This window comes from Halyomorpha halys, unplaced genomic scaffold, assembly GCF_000696795.3.
Source record: "Halyomorpha halys isolate HHAL.00 unplaced genomic scaffold, Hhal_1.1 Scaffold2125.1, whole genome shotgun sequence".
NCBI lineage: Eukaryota > Metazoa > Arthropoda > Insecta > Hemiptera > Pentatomidae > Halyomorpha > Halyomorpha halys.
In genome coordinates this window covers 8,863-11,462 of record NW_027106509.1, presented here as the reverse complement: position 1 = coordinate 11,462, position 2,600 = coordinate 8,863, and the positions used below count along the sequence as shown (strand labels likewise).

The 2,600-nt window shown below is 33.3% G+C and overlaps 1 protein-coding gene across 1 annotated transcript in view; it reads left to right on the top strand.

Moving 5' to 3' along the window:
* LOC106691162 (putative transporter svop-1) overlaps positions 1-2,061 on the top strand; it is a gene marked incomplete at its 3' end in the record, with an annotated part of 9,111 nt that extends 7,050 nt beyond the window's left edge. Inside the window, exon 3 of the mRNA XM_067044860.1 lies at positions 1,899-2,061. Coding sequence (XP_066900961.1) covers positions 1,899-2,061 — 163 coding nt within the window. The remainder of the gene's footprint in view (positions 1-1,898) is intronic.
* Positions 2,062-2,600: the final 539 nt, after the last annotated feature.

The following is a 2,600-nucleotide window of genomic DNA, read 5'->3' as shown; positions in this document are numbered from 1 at the left end:
GGAGGTGGAGAGAAGAATGGGCAAGCAAAATTAGAAACATCACCATCATCCAACAATCATCTCACAACAGCACACAACAAGAAGAAATGTAATCGATCCATGCCATAGGTTAATAAGTTTAATAATTTATATTCGTTAACCAATGTAAATTGAAATAGTGTTAAATATATTTGTTTTCACATTATATAGTCCACTAAATAAAACTCAGAACCAATTCTATAATCATACTTTGGCTTTACCCCAGAATGCAGTCATTGAACAGTAGGTAAGGAAGGTACAAACTTCGACAGTGAAATTGTAGCTATCCTCATCACCTTAAGAACATTATCTGGAAGGCAAGATTGAAATGATCTTCTCTTCACTGACTCTCGAGCAGCTATATTTACTGTTGATAACACACAATAATGTCTATCAAGTGCTATTTTGGAATGCAAATCCCTCCTCCACAACCTGACTCTCCAAAGCACTAATATAGTTCTACAGTGGATTCCGAGTCATTGTGGAATTTCAGGAAACAAAGAAGCAGATATTCTTGTCAGACAAGGGTTAAAATTTCCACAACTATTCCGTCCAAGATCCTATGACTCGGTAAAAAAGAATAATAAGGACCAAAATTAAGGAGGAAACAAAAACAACACACTAAAAAAAGGTGGAAGGGAAAAGATATTAGAGTTTAGTACAAAACCCAATACTGCCTGATGACTGGCCACGATTACTTGCAGAATCATCTATATAAGATATGCCTTGCTCGGGATACCATGTGTGTGCTGCGTAGCCACGGGAGAATGAATGGAGATCACCTGAATGAATTCAGAGACAAAACACTGGCCAATGAACATTTGAAAAAATCAAATTTATATTGGACAGCAAGACATCGATTGGTCAAACAGTCGACCAACGACTTCAGGATAAGAAAAAAAAGTTAGTAGATGATTTCTTTGCCCATGACCATGTTTTTATTCTGGGAAATATTCTACAGCATGTTCTAATTTAAAATTAATTCAATTTGGCCAGTTTTCCACTCAGACTTGAATACAATAAAAAGGTTTTTTTCTGAGAGATGTATGTATAATGAAAAATGTATTTCAGTATAAACATTTTGCTCTGGATTGCCATGGCAATGAGAATCACAGTGTCTATGGCCATTAGAACAATAATAAAAGATTATATTGATCCTTGAAAGACATTTTACTCAAGTGGGAATTAAAAATTACCTTTTTGCTTGAGAATCTTGTGACAGTCAGAATTTCAATTGGTACTCACATTATTCCTTGAGTCTAAAAGGTTAACAGTACTGGTACTGGTACAGGAGAAGGAACAAGTCTGGCAAGTGGGCCTGTTGGTCCATTTTGCCAACCTCAAGAAAGATCAATGGAGTAATAATTATACTACCTACTATTCTTCCATCTCGAGTGATTAATTTTGGATTTCATTCGGTCATCCAAAGGGGACGGCCAGGAACTTTACTTCAGTGACACATACCTGTCACAGTTTGCTTTGTAGTGTAGAGCATCCTATGGGACCTGTCCACATTGATGACAAGTTTCATTATGTACTAATCCACAAACCTTCAAATGTCTCTTAAAATGGTTTGTTAGTATTCCTATTAGTAATCGGAGTTTATTTCTAATAGGCTAACATATAAGGAGAGGAGAGAAACAACTTAACTGTTCAAATGGCAGTTGCCGAACTTGCAAGATATTTAATCATGAGTTACAGTTGAAATAAATTAAATATTCTCTTAATTGACAAATTTAATGTTATATTATTAAATATATTAGGTATTTATATGACTAAAATCACCATTTGTAGTTAGGCATCTTGAACATTGGTAATACATTCTAAAATATTAAAAGTTTACTGAAATTAATAAATAATTGATTATTTTTTATTTCCAGGTATGATATTGTCTGGAATGCTATGGGGATTCTTGTCCGATGCTTTTGGCAGGAAGAAACTTCTAGTGCTTGGGTTTCTCTTGGATGCGCTCATGAACGTCTTGGCTGGAGCATTTCCAATCCTATCACTAATGATTCTCTTCAAGTTTCTAGCGGGCTTCATGTTTGTATATAATAACTTTAATAGGTTCAAATAATATATTTAGATATTAAACAACTAATAAATAATAAATGTACTTATTAAAATGGTTAATAATTGCATAAGTATAATGTTTAAATTAGTATCCACAATATTCTAGAAATAAAATAACTTTTAAAGAGTTATATTAAAATGTGTTTAATGTGATTCAGTACTTTGTAATGAAGCACTGTTTTTGAGAACAATGGTTGAACAAAAAGGTGATTTTTTCAAGATAACGCTCAACTGCCCGATTTTTTCCAAATTAAGAGTACCCTCTTTATGAGTCTGGGTGGACCTAAGGAGGGCTCCATAACCTACAGAATTGACTCACGGCTACAGCGTAACAGAAAATAACTAATAAATTTATATATTAAAAGTAATAAATAAATACATATAAAAAAACAGGTTCAGGTAAACTTATAAAATAATTCTCATTGGAACTTTATTAATGTCATTTCCGATCGCTTCAGTAATGAAATTTCTTTCAAATATAACAACTCATTAGTGAGCCTGGACTACCT